Source organism: Anser anser, assembly GCF_964211835.1.
Source record: "Anser anser genome assembly, chromosome: 18".
Lineage (NCBI taxonomy): Eukaryota > Metazoa > Chordata > Aves > Anseriformes > Anatidae > Anser > Anser anser.
In genome coordinates, this window is record NC_139739.1 from 1,851,846 (window position 1) to 1,866,861 (window position 15,016).

General features: G+C 47.4%; 1 protein-coding gene across 2 annotated transcripts in view; it reads left to right on the forward strand.

The window, feature by feature from the left end:
- SSH1 (slingshot protein phosphatase 1) overlaps positions 1-15,016 on the forward strand; it is a 35,900-nt gene that overhangs the window by 15,950 nt on the left and 4,934 nt on the right. For both annotated transcript variants that reach the window (XM_083804135.1, XM_083804136.1), the window contains 12 exons: positions 857-960; positions 2,720-2,784; positions 3,395-3,516; positions 5,660-5,728; positions 6,149-6,214; positions 7,504-7,698; positions 7,952-8,045; positions 9,460-9,588; positions 10,721-10,767; positions 12,031-12,177; positions 12,863-13,063; positions 14,025-14,646. In XM_083804135.1, coding sequence (XP_083660261.1) covers positions 857-960; positions 2,720-2,784; positions 3,395-3,516; positions 5,660-5,728; positions 6,149-6,214; positions 7,504-7,698; positions 7,952-8,045; positions 9,460-9,588; positions 10,721-10,767; positions 12,031-12,177; positions 12,863-13,063; positions 14,025-14,646 — 1,861 coding nt within the window. The remainder of the gene's footprint in view (positions 1-856; positions 961-2,719; positions 2,785-3,394; positions 3,517-5,659; positions 5,729-6,148; positions 6,215-7,503; positions 7,699-7,951; positions 8,046-9,459; positions 9,589-10,720; positions 10,768-12,030; positions 12,178-12,862; positions 13,064-14,024; positions 14,647-15,016) is intronic.

Below are 15,016 nucleotides of genomic sequence, written 5' to 3' on the forward strand. Positions count from 1 at the left end.
TTACTGTGGCAACTAAAAGGTAGCTTAGTAGATGTTGATTTTCAGCCTTGTGGGAAATGCGAACTTTACCACTTATGTCCAAGTCTATTTCTAAAAGGCTCGGAGGGCATTACGGTACCGTGTAATTAGGCTCGTGCCGGGTCTTACTGTAACTGCTGGTTTTGTTCAGCCTTCTCGTTAGCTGTGTTCTCGGGCCTGTGTTTCAGATGACTCTGGAAATACAGTTTGTGTGTGCACATACTGTGACCTTCCTTCTTATCGGCAGCGTTTCTCCAGCTGGTTGTATCTAGCCAGAGCAGAGCAAAGCCTTCGCTATTGTGTCGGTTGCTTTTTCCCCTGAAGTTTCAGGGCAGCTCTTTCTCTCGAGCTGTACAGGTTTCACCTCTCCCCTCCCTTCCCCTGTAAATCTACAGACGATTGATAGTTGCATGTTCTTGTCCTTGCATACCAGAGAAATTTTGAGAACTGGAATTAGTAGGCACCGGTTGACTCGGAACCTGATCTTAAGTCATTTCGCAGGTCTAAGCCTGTAAAAAGCCTTTCCCGCTACTGTTTTTAAGTTGCAGAATTTGATTATCAAGTGATAAAGCCATTTCCAGTCCGTGACAGCTCAGGCAAGTATCTCCTGCGATGGCCAAGTAATAAAATGTTGGTGGAAAATGACACAACGCTGCATGAATAATCCTGGAGCCATGCCTTGCAAGTGGCAGGATCAGCCTTTGGGAACAGCTTCTCGTGGCAAAATCCTGCTGTGTTTTAAGGACGAGAAGCCCTTCCTTCCCCAGGTGTACAGACTCGAGCACACGCTTTGCTGATACCTCCTTTCCGTTGACTTCCTCTGTCGTTTGTTTTCCAGCCTAAGCGAGAGCTTTTTCATGGTGAAAGGAGCGGCCCTTTTCTTACAGCAAGGAAACAGTTCCCAGGGCCAGCGAAGCCTCCAGCATCCTCACAAACATGCAGGTAGTGGCTGAAACCGCGTACCGAATTTCTGCTCCCTCTTGCTTCCCTGCTCATCTCCTCCACGCTGACAGGCTAATAGCAGGCGTGGGAGGGTGGATGACTCCTCTGACTGTCACCGGGGGGGGCCTCGAACAACCTGCTGAGGAAAACCAGGTTTTCAGCCCACTTGATTTGAATGGGAACATATGATTATTGTGTCTTTGTTTAAACTTTTGTCATTGCCTCAGAAGGGTAACTGGAGTAGAAATGTATTCTCTGCAGGCATTATGGCATTCAGCACGGCGTTCTGTAGCCAGGGAAGGCTTCTGAGCCAGAGAGTCTTTGCTGAGTATGTATCCCTGTCTTCTGCAGCCTCAGACAAAGAAATGTCACTTGCTTCTGCTTTGGTGGGTTGATCTTTGCCTTCTCCTTTGGTCCATGGGGAGGCAAATGCAATGGGCTGTCACGGGGCTCTAGCACCTCTTCTGTGGTTACTGAGGTCCCGATTCAGCGTGGCAGTGATATTTCTCCCGAGAGCTCTCCCAGCCTCCAGTAATCTGAAGCTTGGGACTTTATATGACAGATGACAGCATTTACTTATGTATTTATTTATTTATTAAACTGCCTCTTGCTGGTTTGGTTCAATGCTGCGTTTTAAAGTGAGGCACGTTTTAAATAGGGTTTAGGTGTCTGTCCAGAGACTCGTTTCGTAGCTCCTTACATCCCCTTTTCTGGTCTCAGAAAATCCCCCTTTCAGTTAACTGATCTAAATCTGGCCTGTAAGCATTTAGCGTGGCTTGAGAGCAGCCTGTCCTTCCTTTACACGCCCCTCCAGTGTCCCAAAATGGTGGGAAGAAAGTTGTATGGTGAACGCACATAAAGATCAGTAAGCAGATAAGGGGTTAAGAAAGGTGGATTCTGCTCGCCCTGTATTTTTATGCCTTCTACTGTTGACGGGTTTGGAATAAGAGATTACTAAGAAAGAAGAAATAAAATCATCTGGGCATTTTGAGTGCAGGAGCACGTGGGAGAGGCACAGTGTGGTACTGTGTGTCTGCTGCTTAGTAAACACTCCAAGCACAAAGAGGCTGTTTGAATGCCAAGCTTGGCTTTGGGTGTCTTTGATTGTCAGCAATTTCATATACCCAGCAAACATCCTACGGACGGCATTTTATCTTGTATGGAAAGCTATGAGTGCCTTACCGAGTTACTAGATGTGAACTTGTTTTGTTTTCTTGTGGAGCCTTTGTTCCCTTTGCTTGCTTTCACCGAACAGAAATGTACCCACTGCCTTAGAGCCTAAGTGACTTGTGGCACGAACAGCCCTTTATTTGAGACAGAAGGGATCACCCGAATCGCGCCCCTCCTGCAGCCCTTCCTCCTCAGATGTTTCCCCTGTTCAGCTATCCCCTCCATAAGGCCCTGTCTCCTTTGTTCCTTCTTTAATCAGAATTGTTCCTCCTGCCTCTTCCTCCCCTGTCCTCGGGGCACGTAACTTTGTGCCTTCTGTATGATGCTGTAAATGGAAGAGTTTCATCATTTATGCCCTTCACAGGTGGTCTCGATGTATTTGGTGGCCCCCAAATACCCCAGCCAGGTAGCACTCTTCCAAGCAGCTCACTTTGCTGTCCCAGAGAATTCTAACCAAAGTTAATTGGCCTGCCTTAAATGTTTTTTGTTTGTTTGTTTTCACTTTAAGAAATGTCCAATTTCATTAAAACTCCAGACTATGCCTATTCTTAGCACAACGAGTTAGAGACCCTTGATGATTTCTCTGCAGGTGATTTGCCCCAGCACCTCCAGGTGATGATCAACCTCCTTCGCTGTGAGGATAGAATCAAACTGGTAAGAACAGATGCATTTTTCTGCCCTTCTTTCAATTGGAGGCATTGGGAACAAACCTCTATAGGGTGACAAAAAGCATTGGCAAATCTTAGGTTTCACAGTTAAAGTCTGCCATGCTGGTTGCCAGCCCCACCAGGTTTTCCTGCCTGCTCCTCTTGGGCTGGTCCCTACGTCCAGGCTGTGAGTTGGATCAGGAAACTGTTCTGAAATGTGTTAAGTTTAATTTTCCAGTCAGCCGACAAATACTAATACAGGAGATGAGATAGGAGCTTGGTGATGGTAGTGGATGCTCTGCACTTAGACTGTTCTTAAGTCAGTCCTTGGCTTAAGTCAGTCCTGAAATTACAGCCAAGTGGGCTTTAGCTTTCTTTTAAAGAAATGTGCAGAGGCTATAAAAGTCACTGCAGAGAAGTCTGTGTTAATTATCCCCTCTAGCATGGCTGACATCTGATGTTTCAGGAAGCCTCTGAGCTTGTCTCTCTTTCTTGTTCGGTGCATTCACCAACTTTTGGGCACAATTACGCCTAAAAAATATTGGTCAGCAATGGAAGTGATAATTATCCAAAAGCTGGTTTGCAGAGCTTGACTGTTTTTTTGTTTTTTTTCCTAGGCTGTCCGTTTGGAAAGTGTGTGGACAGACCGAGTCCGGTACATGGTGGTTGTGTACAGCAACGGGCGGCAGGACACAGAAGAGAATATTTTGCTGGGCGTGGATTTCTCCAGCAAGGAGAGGTACGTCTAAGGCAAGGCTTGGCTTGGAAATCGGGCAGGCTGGGTTCTAGGGAAAGCTTGTCAACAACAAACTGTCCTGAGCAGTTAATTTTCATGTATCTGCATACTCTATGAAGAAAAGAGAGACAATTGTTATTTTTTCTGACCGTCGTGAGGGCGAGAGGGTACTCATTGTTCCAGAAAGCTTTCGGTCTCCTTAGAACCTCTGGGCTCTCTCCGCAGTTGCGGGCAAAGCATTTACTTGTAATCCGTCTGTAGGGCTGTGGTATTTACCTCATCTGTGGTAGTTTGCTGTCTCCTCGCTACAAAACACTTCTGCAGACACGTTTGCAAAACTGGAACTTATTTGATCCATCGGACTTCACGTCTGGTGATGGCATGATGCAATGGAACTGTTTCGGGAAGGTTAGTTGCCAAATAGCCTCGACAGCAATCCTGCAAAAGCACCTCCAAAAACAACAAACAAATGTGTCAGTAATGAGCTGTTCCCTTTGTCTAACTGATAAGGGCTCAGAATATTTTGAAAGGCAAATAAAATATTTTGTTACTGCAGACCCTCTCACATCGTTCCAGTTATAGGTGAGTAAACCAAGGCAGAAAAGTTCTTGGCTCGGAGAGGTGGGGCTGCTTTGGCAGAGCTGGAGTTAGAAGTCAGAGCTTCCAGACTGTTGTTTCTGTTCTCCGGTGATTTTAGCACGCTGCAATGTTGTGCTGAGGTGGGACTTTTTTGTTTTCTTTCTGGGAAACCTCAGAGGATTTAAGTGGAAGGGGGGAGCTTCTGCGCTGCAGTGAGTCCTGTCGGTAAACTCCTAGCAGTGCCTTCCTGAGAAGATTATTGTCACTGGCTTTGATGCTGCTTCTGTGTCTGCTGTTAATTACTGCTGCTGGCATTAGGGAGGAAATTCTAACGTAGCGTTCCCTTATGGCACACTTAGCGTGCAGCAGCAGGGAGTGTTGGCCATGTCCTCTCCAAGTCCGAGGTGACCTGCCAGTAGTTTGCTCCTGGTGGTGAGTGGTGGGAAGCAAGAGGAAAGATGCAAAAGTTATGACAAAACGTAAAGTTAGCTGCTTTTTCAGTTAGTTTCCCCTGAAAGCTGGAGGCTTTGTAAATTAAGGAAAAGTTTCATGCATAAAGAAGTCTGTTGGCATTAGCGACTTTTATTGAGGGACTCCGTGGCTCCATGTTGGGGATGAAATGTCACTGCTCAGCTGTAAGTGTTCTGACTGCTGACAGTTTGACTAGTCAGGCGCTTTTGTGGGTTTTATTCCTTTTACATGTGTTTAATAGAAAACACTTTTCCTCGCAGAGCTCTAGAGTGCACATTGTCCACATGTGTGTTCAAACTGGCCTGTCAAAGCCTTTGATCTGCTGCAGAAAGTGGCTGAAGGCTTAAAAAAAAAAAAAGGGAAAGAATAAAACAAACCTGTACTCTTTGCTAACTGTCTGTTGTGTGCATCTTGATTTCCTTTAAAACTTTAATATCTCAGCAGCTTAATTATTTAGCAGTTGAAAGTTACTTCCCCCCATTATAGTACAGCTTTCTTGCCAGATTGCATCTCTGAAATAAGAGTGTTCTTTTGGGTTAGGTATACTCATAAAATCCTTTTTGTCTTTTCTACCAGCCAAAGCGATGAAGTGCAAACTGAACACACAATCCTTTGAAAGGCCCCTGGGGTCCTCTTTGGAGAGGGCAGGCGGCTGCTCTGCCACCTACCAAGGCTCGCTTTCTGCCTCGCTGCAACCTGAATCTCTGCAGCCAGATCGCTGGGATCTGCTTTTATGTACTGCTAGGGAGCTTCCTTGCACCGAGCTTAAGGGGGTGATGAGCTTACGAGCAGGAAAGGTGATGGGGGAAATCCTGTAGTGCTTTCTGGCAGGCAGTGTGGGGGAAGAGAAGAGCTGGGGATTCTCATTCCTGGTTCTCCAGCTCAGCGGAGCAATCAGCACGCTAACGTCAGAGTAGACCTTTAGACTTCAGTTGCCGGTCTCCTTGTGTGTTGTGCATTTGATGGCCTACGATATTACGAGGAATTACTAGAGCAAGGCTTGAGGATTTTAAAAATTAACGAGTATTAATAATTGAGGATATTGGCATGACCGCATTGTGGCCTATATTTAACATCCTTAACGTTTCTCTTCCAGTAAAAGCTGCACTATAGGAATGGTTCTTCGTCTGTGGAGTGATACTAAAATCCATCTTGATGGTGATGGGTAAGAAACCACATTAAAAGGATAGATGTGAATGTCTTTCCCTTCTGGGGGCTGCTTTAAGAGAGATTCTCTATCACTGTGCAAATGAAGTTCCAATTTTGAATTCATATCTGCAGGTTTTTTATTCAGACACTGAGGTTTTTTTGCCCTCAGACTGCTCAGTGGAACCTGTAATACCCAGAAAATGTTTTCTGAAATCCTGCTCAAAGGGTGGAGCTCCCATTCCTGGCAGCGTACAGCAGGGGAAGGTGTCCGCTCCCCATTTTTGGGGGGGAAGATGCTGGAAAATCAGTGATAGAAATTCTCATCCTTGATTTTTTTTTGAGTGCTCTTGTAGCTGTCTTGCATTAGCTGTTTGTAGAGCACAGCTTGAGATGCAGAGAAGAGCAGTTTGTGACTGTTTTTTCCCCTCTCTTTCAGTGGCTTCAGCGTGAGCACTGCAGGGAGAATGCACATCTTCAAGCCAGTGTCGGTGCAAGCCATGTGGTATGGATGCTAATTAGCCTTATTGAAAAAGAGACTCTCATTTCTGTGAATAAATTAAAAACAAATAAACAAACTGCATTTTAGCATTCTCCGTAACTGGAATTCAGTGAGCTGAAGCAGAGTTGCTGCTTCCCTGTGTCAGCTGGTAGCAATACTATAAAGGGACTCTGGGAGTAGATGTGAAAACAGCATCTTCTCCTGCTTCTGTTTGGAGCAGCTGCATGCTCTTTAACACAAGGGTGATGGGAAATGGCACTAATGAAATGTATAAACACAAAAGCCCAACTTGAATTCATCAGGCTGCAAACCCAGTCTTTCCTCCCTGCGCATACTTTTCTAGCTGTCCGAAGGAGTCTCACGAGCCATCGCCAATCTGACGGCATTTCCAGTTCTCTGCCTCCTTGCTGGGGCTCCTGCCGCGTGGAAATTTTCCGTGCCACTCTGCGATCGCGTTCACCTTTCAGCTCCTGTCACCCCTCCCATGTGCAGGGATTCCAAAACACTGAAGCGGAGAGGGCTGAATCAGCAGCGGCTGTGCCAGCGAATGCCTTCTTGAAGAGGCTGCTACCCTGCCCCAAACAGAACATGGCTCTTGGCCTGGGCAATGTGCTGGCTCCTGTCAGAGCCTCATGAGATCCTACTCCTTGGGGCATGTGATACGAAAAAGATGCAGATGTAGAGAAGGGTGACGTGCTAGGGATGATTTGGTACAGAAACAGGTGAAACTCTTGTTCCTGTCATTTTTGAGCTCAGCCCCTCCTGTTGGCAACCTTAGATGTGGTTAATAGCTTCACTACAAGCACATCTTCAGAGCAGAGCCTTTTAAAAAAAAAAAAAAAAAAGGAGGAGGGAGCGAAGGAAAAAGTAACGGTAGAATTTACAAAAACAAATGACCCGATTTGGCCCTGTCCCTGGAGCGTGTCAGGGGCCAAGAATGCTGGTAAATACGCATTTGACTCCTTGCTGAAGGTGGTTTGAAGATTGTCTGTATTCTTTATTTTTCTTGGGTCTGGCTTTACAAGTTAGCTAATGATTAGATCCCAGAGTGGCTTGTGCCTTGTGCTTGCCTGTTAATCAGGAGAAAATGTCAGTCTCTGCCTCAGCTCAGCTCTTAGAAGGCCTCCAAGGTGCCTCCTCTGAACTCTGATACAATAAAGCTGCTGCTCTCAGAAAGCAAACCGCAACAAGCAGTGGTGAAAATCTTTTCCCTCAGTGAAAAATCACTTGAGATCCTGCTCTCTCTATGTTTGTTGCTCACGTCTGCACAAATTTGTTCTCCAAACTTGCAGGTCTGCTTTACAGATCCTCCATAAAGCCTGCGAAGTTGCAAGAAGGTACAACTACTTCCCCGGTGGGATGGCCTTGGTCTGGGCCACGTACTACGAAAGCTGCATCAGCTCCGACCAGAGCTGCATCAACGAGTGGAATGCAATGCAGGACCTGGAGTCCACCCGCCCCGACTCTCCAGCTCTGTTTGTTGACAAGTCAGTTCTCAATTTTACTAGACAAAGTTGGCTTGGCTCACAAAAGAAATCTCACCTTCTCCCTTTTGTTCCCCTGGCAGTTCATTTCCTTTCTATTCATAAATACCTTCAAATGCTTTTCTTCCATTATTCTGGTCAAGTTGCTTGTAATGCAAGTCCTTCCCACCATCCCTCTGTCCTGTACAAGTTGCACCGTCCCTGGAGAGCATGTTTACAGCTCAGGAAGGAGACCTCCTCTCTGCTTACCTTCCAGGCCAACTGAAAGGGAACGAACAGAACGGCTCATTAAAGCCAAACTCCGGAGCATCATGATGAGCAAAGACCTGGAAAATGTGACTTCGAAGGAGGTAAATATAAAAATTCCTGCTACCTAATTCTTCCTGCTAGGCTCCTCTTCCAAAGAGTGCTGTACTGACAGAGACACCAGATGACTGGGTGCCGCTGGCTTTAGAGGGTGTATTTCCAATTGACCCTTGCAGATTTTACTCTTTGCTGTACCTCTGTTTCTCTAGCAGGTAAAACAGGGTAATACCAGTATCAGAGTGTATTTTTCAAGACCTTGGTAACCAGTATGTGACTCTCAAAGTGTAAGGTGTCTGATCTTTGCCAACAGAGTGGCATCCGAGGTGATCCTTGCACTACAGCTGCTTGTAGCTGATGCAGGCATGTCCAAGGAATGAATTTGCAGTCCCTTACTCCTCAGTACATCCTTGTGAATTACACAAGCCAAGGTAGCACTCTCAAAAGATGCAGTTGGTGGGTTCAGCCCTCACCACTGTGAGTATACACGGCTGTTATAGATGAGTATCCTGGACTTGCTCAGGGATAGCACAGAGCAAATGGTGCACTAAAAACAGCGTCTTTATCTTTGTTGGCTTCATCTTAACGTTTTATTTTCTTTGTTCCTGAACAATGTCAGAGAGGCATAGAGGCAAAACTTTGCTGGTGAGTCTCTGGATGAAGAATCACAAGTCAAGGCTAAAACTAGTTTGGATCTGTCCCACAGGGTGATGTAAATGCCTGCATCCGCAGTGCAGGCATTCTCAAAGCAAACGGTAATAGTTCTTTTTGGGTTTGATTTTTGTTTGTTTTGCAAGGAAGGCTGTTAAACTGCAGGGCTTTCCTTCCTAAAGCTTAGTACTGAAGGGTTTGGATGCACTCTTGTGTAACAGCAGCATTACAAGCTGTAGGCGTAAGCTGAGAACTCGTCTGTCTGTTTATGTATTCTTAACTCTTGGTGCAGTCAGGATGGTATGATTTTTTTTTCCACCGTTTTCCAAGGTGGGTTCAACAAAGCTGTGTTGCTTTGCATTACGCCTTCTTGAAGCTGAGGTGCAGTGAAAGGACTGTACGTGTGTGTCAGGACATTTTGAAAAAGGAAGGCTATTAGAAAGCTTTCTCTTCACCAGTATTGCTACTATTCACTTCTTGCTCCTGATGGGTTTCTTGTTTCCTAGTTGTTCTCCAGGGTCTTGTTTTTTTTATTTCAAGTTTTGTTTCTTTTTTTTTAAGAAGCAGGTACCTCAAAAATTGTTTTGTACCTGGATGTTATCTGAAGCTTTCTGTACAGATCTTAAATTTGTGGGCCTAACATGCTTGGAGAGAGATGCCACGTAGTGGGATTCCTCGTCTCCAAAAGGTCAAATCCCTGCTGCCGCCTCTAATGAAGTATAGAAAAATTATTTTGTAGAGGAGTGCCAATAAATGTTTCTATTGAACAGACGAGATTCTAGGTGGCATCCTTTGTTTTCTGCTCTGCAGATACGAAATGAGCTGGAGAAACACATGAATTGCAACTTGAAAGAATTCAAGGAATTTATAGACAATGAAATGCTGCTTATCCTGGGTCAGATGGACAAACCGTCTCTGATTTTTGATCATTTGTATCTGGTAAGTTGCTGTAATAGGAGCTCCAGATGAGCTGGAGACTCAGTGGGAGTGAGCTGACAAGTCGGGGGCTCAGGGGGATCTGGATTTGGCGTCAAGGCTGAATAGTGCAGTGTGAGCAAAAGATTACAGCCTGCTATCCAGCCCTCCATGCGGAATACTCGAGGAGTCATGTTGCTTGTAAAAGCAATGATTATATTATATTTTTATCACTGGAGATAATTTGAACGAAGGGATCTAGCTGTGAGTGCTGCCCTGTGTGACAATTGTTCTCTTTTTGGCTCTGGGGAGCGTCACTACATTGGTTTTCTCAACAGAGCCTATCAAGTTGTGTGTGTGCATGGCCAAAACTACAAAAAGAACAAGGCTGAAGGTGATGCGGGTGATGTGCTCTTCGAGTTTTATGCAGAAGGTGTGCGTTGTGTGTAATCTCTTGCCACTAGATGGTACTGCAAGCAAAACCAGGCGCTGCCATCTGGAACAAAGACTTGCTTGAGATGAGCACATTTGTGCCCATTATGTTTGGGTCACTTCTAGTTTGTTTTTCCTGGAGAGAGTCAGAGGAAGTGTTGATGTTTGGGGGCAAAAACCTGCTTTTTTTAAACCTTTCCTAGCTTTCCATTTTGTGGATAGGGTGAGATCCAAGGTGATCACCCCCAGAACTTTCAAGATTTGCCTTGCTTCTCTTATACCTGTGATCACAGTCATGCCACGTGTAATTACTTGTTACTTGTCTTTCTCTGCACTATTTATCTCTGTGGTTAAAAATCCAGAGTGTCTGGGCCACAACGACACGGGATAAACTGTCTCTGACTCTCGTGTCATACAGGATTTTTTCCTGCACGGCCTCTATGCCTTGTTGTCCTTAATTCTTCTGATTTCAGAGGGACTGGGAACTGTCCTCGTGCTGCATTTGAGGATGAGCCTGGGTGGGCTGCTAAAGTAATCCAGGCAGCGTCCTGCATTCCCCACAACGTCCCGAAACTGGTGTGCTAACTGTGCCCAGAGGCTGCTAGCAGCATTTCAGTTGACGGCTAAGGAATGAATATTGCTGAGGCTGGGGCACTGCAAAATCTTAGAAAATGGGGAGGGTCTCGGGCTCCTTTGTAATGTGACTTACCCGTGGCTGTTGCAGGGGTCAGAGTGGAACGCCTCTAACCTGGAGGAGCTGCAGGGCTCGGGGTGAGTACCGCTCCTTTCGGGCTCTGAATCCTCCAGTCCTTTGGGTCCGTTCCTAGCAATGTGGGTAACTTATCATCGGGACCTTGATTAGGAAGTCTTTCCTAACTCATTCCCATCACAGGGGGAGTGGAAATAACAAAACTTCTCATTTTTGAAGTGTGTCAGGATGTCTGGCACACACACACACACGCACTCCCCAGCGTGTAGCAGCCAAGTGTGCAACGGACGCACGTACTGTTGTGTCAGATGCGAGTTCCTGCAGGCTGTGGAAGAGCAATTACAGCGCTGCGCTTAGGAAAAACTCTATCGAAATGGAGCAGAACTTCCTGGGGATGAGCGAGCTCCGTCTCACCTGCCCAGGCAGGCAGCTGCAGGGCTGTCTTTCACCACGCTCTCATCACCGCACCGCTTCTTGGCACGACTTACTTTCACGCTTTTTGGACGAGTGAGAGTTTTGCAGCGTATAAATATCTGCTGCTTGCCCAAGGCGTGCACCAACCCTGACATGAGAAACTGAAAACTATTGCTCAAGAGCATGACTAAAAATGTTTTAGTTTGGAGTCCTTGGGAACAGATGTCTGAACATCTTTAAGCAAGGAAATCGACCGGCATGTTAATACTTCTGCTCTGTGGTGAGGGTATTGTGACGTGCAGTGTCTAAAAGTCGAAGCTGGACGAATTCTGAAAGAAACATCCTGTGCCCTTGATTTGCCTGAATGGTGTAAAGTAATAAATCGATATGGGCGCTCATTCTCCCAGGGTACATCGTAAACCTTGCTGTAATATTTGGCAGGAATCAGGGGATACCATGCGACTGTTATTTCGTATTTTTGATCAGAAAGAAGAGGAAAGGTTGGTTTCATAGTTAAAGCCTGCAGTTGAACATTGTGATTCCTGGGCTCTCTTCCCAGCTTTTGCCCAAGTGCTGTTGCACTTCTGGGGTGCTGAAATAGAAAGTGTGCAGCAAACAGCAGGGAGTTTGAGTAGGTTACAAAGCCTTGGCAGATAGGCTAAAATAAACTTCTCTCTCTCGTGCTCCCGGTCCTGCTTTGTTGAATGGGATATGCTGGTAGTGAGAGGTGAGTGACCGGACAGGCCCTGCATGTCTTGTGTGTGATTTGTCATAACCTGTCCCGGGAGATCAGGGTTAAGGCTGCAGATAAAATCTTACAGCTCACGTTTTGTCAGATTTCATGGACTTCCTGTGTATTGGTTCCCCTTCCGTGACCATGGTGGTTCATCTCTAACTTTCGTTCTCCACAGCATTGACTACATTTTGAATGTGACCAGGGAAATAGATAACTTTTTTCCTGGTTTGTTCGCCTATCACAACATCCGGGTGTACGACGAGGAGACCACAGACCTCCTGGCTCACTGGAACGAGGCGTATCACTTCATCAACAAGGCCAAGTAAGTGGGCTGGGAGACGTGGCTTAGTGCGAGGGCACAGCCGAGCCCCAGCAGAAACTGCTCCAGGCCTGGGTGACGAGAGTGACACCGTGCCCCGCGTGCTGGACCCTCCTCAAGCCACACCACAGCTGAAGGTGGCAACTGGGTTTTGTGTCACATCTTTTCCCAGGGGTTTTCTGTGTCCCTGGAGCTTCCGTGTTCTTTGTCTCTTCCGGCGCAGGCATTAACCCGCTCCTAGCCTACGGTTTTTATTTATTACTATTATTTTGTCTCGCTTCCAAAAGGAAACGAGGACGCTTCCTCTGCTTGAGGTGTTCTGGAAATACTCCAACACGTGTCCGTGTTGGACTAGCCCAAGAGATGGTGACAAAGCCCATGAAACACTGCTGGGCCTTTATACTCGGGTTGTTCCTGCTTATTCCTGTGCCCAAAGACTTGGGCAGGCAGGCGGGGGGCTTCGTGGGGGTCTCTGAAATGGTGGCACAGCTGAGGCTGCCCTCCTCTACCTCTTTATTTTTCTGGAGCAGGGTTCTTCTCGTGGCCACCTTAGTCCAAAACATTTCTCACCTGCTTAGCTAAGGCGTTAGGGTGGTCAGGAGGACGAAGTACTGCCCCTCTACCATTTACATGCTAACAACAGACAAAATAACCACAAAGATGAGACGCTGTCCTTTTTGTCCTGCAGGAAGAATCACTCCAAGTGCCTGGTGCACTGCAAAATGGGCGTGAGCCGGTCGGCATCTACTGTTATAGCTTATGCAATGAAGGAATTTGGCTGGTCGCTGGAAAAGGCTTACAATTACGTGAAGCAGAAACGCAGCATTGCAAGACCAAATGCAGGCTTCATGAGACAGCTTTTGGAATACGAAGGCATTTTAGATGCAAGGTAAGGTGACAACGAATGGAGAGGTGGCTTGCAGGAAATAAAAGGACCTGGTTGTAGGCAACGCCTCTGGTGTTTCAGTATATCACGGAATATTAGTGGAGTTCCATGGATTTCTGTTCGGGCAGTAGGTTCCTCTGCCACTGAGCACAAGACGTGTGTTGCAATACAAAGACGGTGACAGAGCGTGCATGGTGGAGCAGTCTGAAGGCAGACCGCCGTCCAGAGGGGTTCCCCTTTGAAGGGCAGATGCAGAAGCCTGGGCTAATTGTGCTTTTCTAAACCTTTTCTATGCCAGGCCTCCGCGGATGGAAATTAGCTGTCTTCTAGGGAGATCTGCTCTGGTTTAATTCATCGAGGGTTTCTCTGTGCTTGGGAAGCGTGTTTGTGTTTCTCAGCAGCCAACGCTGTTCAGCAAAACATTGTTCTTGTTTTATGAGGCAGAACTGAGCTCAGGCAGTGTTGGAGGCACATCGTTCGCGGTTCTGGGTGACCACGCCAATCATGAGGCTTTGTCGCTGCAAGTGCTGCAGTCTCTAATAAGGGTTTCTGCATGCTCGACTTGGCCTCTGCTCTAGTGGGGAAAGAGGAGGAAAGTTTTCACTCTGGTTCAGCAGAAACTGTGCCGTGAGGTGTGGAGAGGCGTTGGTGCAGGGCATTTTGCACTGGCAGACGTCTCTGTTCCCATCGTGTGTGTGGTGCAGGGCCCTGCCAGGAGTCGTCTGAGCCAAAGAGGTGGTGGAGTAGGCAGGCGTGATGGGCGAAGTCCTGGTGCTAGAGATGGCTTTGCCTGGATGGGAATGCAGGGCTGCATTTGCCAACCAGCCTGGCTGTTCGGGGTCGTGAATCTTCTCCACAAGGAGAGAGGGAGGGATGCTCCTGCAGCCGAGCAGCCTTCAGCTTCTGCCGTGGCTGTCAGCAGCAGCTTGACTGTTCTCACTCGTCTCTCTGTCCTTTCCCCCAGCAAGCAGCGCCACAACAAGCTGTGGAAGCAGCAGGCAGAGAGCAACCTCCCTCAGAACACAGACGGCAGCACGGGCTCGGGCGACTTCTTACTCGAGAGCTTAGACGTCGACCTCGAAAACCGCCTGGCTGACCTGGACACCCCGTCGCAGTCGGTGTACCTGGACAACCGAGCTGGCCCAGAAGTGCCTGTGGGGTATAATTACTGCTTCCGCCGCCTCTCGGACACGCTGCTGGAGAACAAGGTGCCTGGTGAGAGGGAGAGCTTCTTCCACGTGGAGGAGCTGGAGCGGGACGCGCTTGCGGAGCGCGCCACCTCGCTGGTGAGGCAGCCTCCGTCCGTGCCTTCGGAGGGGAGGCCGGAGGTGGCGAAGGGCCTGGAGACAGCGGAGGCGCTGTCGGAGCTGAGCGGTTTCCAGGAGGTGAAGAAGAAACTGGACTTCAGCCCCCGGAAGGCAAGGCTGGTGCTGGGCCCCGGGGAGCCAGGGGAGGATGGTATCAGGGAGGAAAACCCAATGGAGAAGTGGAAGCGTCGTTTGTCCATGCACAAGGAGGAGAGCAGGCTTAATAGAGAGAACTTGAATAACAACAACAGCAAAAGGAGTTGCCCAGAGGATTTTGAGGTGCGTATGGAGTTGAAACGTAGGTGATTAGCATGGCTGACTCTACTGCAAGTGAAATTGCTCTTCTCATCTTCATAGCACAGTTTCATTTGACTTGGATAAAGCCTTTCATTCCATGATGAGCTGCTTCCTTTTCGAAGTGCTTCTGAACATGGCTTTGCTTGCCCAAGCTATGGATTTAGATGCCAGAGAGAGAGCACACAGGTGTGAGTGCACTGTAAGCTGCTTTGGGCAACTTGCTTGCATGACCATCGCTCGAAACGGTAGGTATTCTTCCACTGAAAATGTTGTCTGCTGGGAAAGTACGTGGCTTTTGTTCCTGCTGCAGGGCCTGAAGAGAAGTGAAATGGGCTTCCTTCCAAAGCTGCCT